Raw genomic sequence first — 1,175 nt, 5'->3', positions numbered from 1 at the left:
CATGCACCCCAAGTGCACCCCGAGTGTGCACCTCGAACATGCACCCTGAGCATGCGCCCCAAGCATGCACCCCAAGAGCACCTCAAGCTCACAGCCTGAATTCACAGCCCGAGCGCGCACCCTGAGTGCGCACCCCGAGCCTGCACCCCGAGCGCGCACCCCGAGCCTGCACCCCAAGAGCACCTCGAGTTCACAGCCTGAGCTCACAGCCCAAGGCTGCATCTGGAGGGTGCACCCCGAGCGTGAACCCCAACTGTGCACCCCAAGAGCACCTCGAGCTCCCACCCTGAGCTCACAGCCTGAGTGTCCTGAGTGTACACCCCAAGCATGCACCCCAAACATGCATCCTGAACGTGCACCCTGAGCCTGCACCCCAAGAGCACCTCGAGCTCCCACCGTGAGCTCCCACCCCGAGCTCGTATCCTGAGCACACATCCTAAGCGTGCACCCCAAGTGTGCACCCCAAACATGCACCCTGAGCATGCACCCTGCCTGAGCGCACCCCCCAAGCGCGCACCCCGAGCGCGTGCCCGAGCTTGCACCCCAGCCCCCCTCGCCACCGATGCTCTCAAAACACCCCAACCCCCCCCCAGAGAGGGGGGTCCCTCTCCCTCGCCGGCTGCCGCGGGGGACGGTGCTGCCGGCTGGGGCGGCACAGCAAACTTCGGTGCCCCAAGTCCCCTCACCTGGGCAGCAGCGGGGCCACAGGCAGGGACCCCCACCCCAAAACACAGCGCACCCAGCATTTCTCCCCATGCCTCCTCAGCCAGAAACCCTCCCAGCTCCTCAGGGAGGGGAGAAACCTCCCAGGGCTGGGGAGCAGCAGCGGAAGAAGAGAGGGGGGATCCAAGCACCCCAAAACCCCGCAGAGCCTTGCAGCGCCGCACCGGGGCTGCCTGCTCCCCCCACGAAAGCTCGCCGGAACCCAAAACCTCTATTAGGTGCTGGGAGAAAGTAACTTCACCCCCAAACCCCCCCCGGCTGCCGCTGGCCGGGGTAAACAAAGGGGTGTCCCCAAGCAGGGGGGGACCCCACAGGGAGACCCTCGGGGTGAGAGGGGCCGGGGGGTGGCCGGCAGCAGCATCGCATGGTGCCTTACCTGGTAAGTAATAGAGAGGTGGTTTCAACCCAAACATGATTTATGTTACAGTTCCATTGCGGCCAGGAAAAAAAAA

General features: G+C 64.9%; 1 protein-coding gene across 1 annotated transcript in view; it reads right to left on the bottom strand.

Moving 5' to 3' along the window:
- Positions 1–1,175, bottom strand: part of GSE1 (Gse1 coiled-coil protein) — a 41,957-nt gene extending 40,782 nt beyond the window's left edge. The window contains 1 exon segment of the mRNA XM_019471526.1: positions 1,100–1,175. Coding sequence (XP_019327071.1) covers positions 1,100–1,136 — 37 coding nt within the window. The 5' untranslated portion in view covers positions 1,137–1,175.

This window comes from Aptenodytes forsteri, unplaced genomic scaffold, assembly GCF_000699145.1.
Source record: "Aptenodytes forsteri isolate BGI_AS27 unplaced genomic scaffold, ASM69914v1 Scaffold50, whole genome shotgun sequence".
In the NCBI taxonomy this organism is placed as follows: domain Eukaryota; kingdom Metazoa; phylum Chordata; class Aves; order Sphenisciformes; family Spheniscidae; genus Aptenodytes; species Aptenodytes forsteri.
The sequence above is the reverse complement of the archived record's forward strand: the minus strand, read 5'-3'. Positions and strand labels throughout refer to the sequence as shown.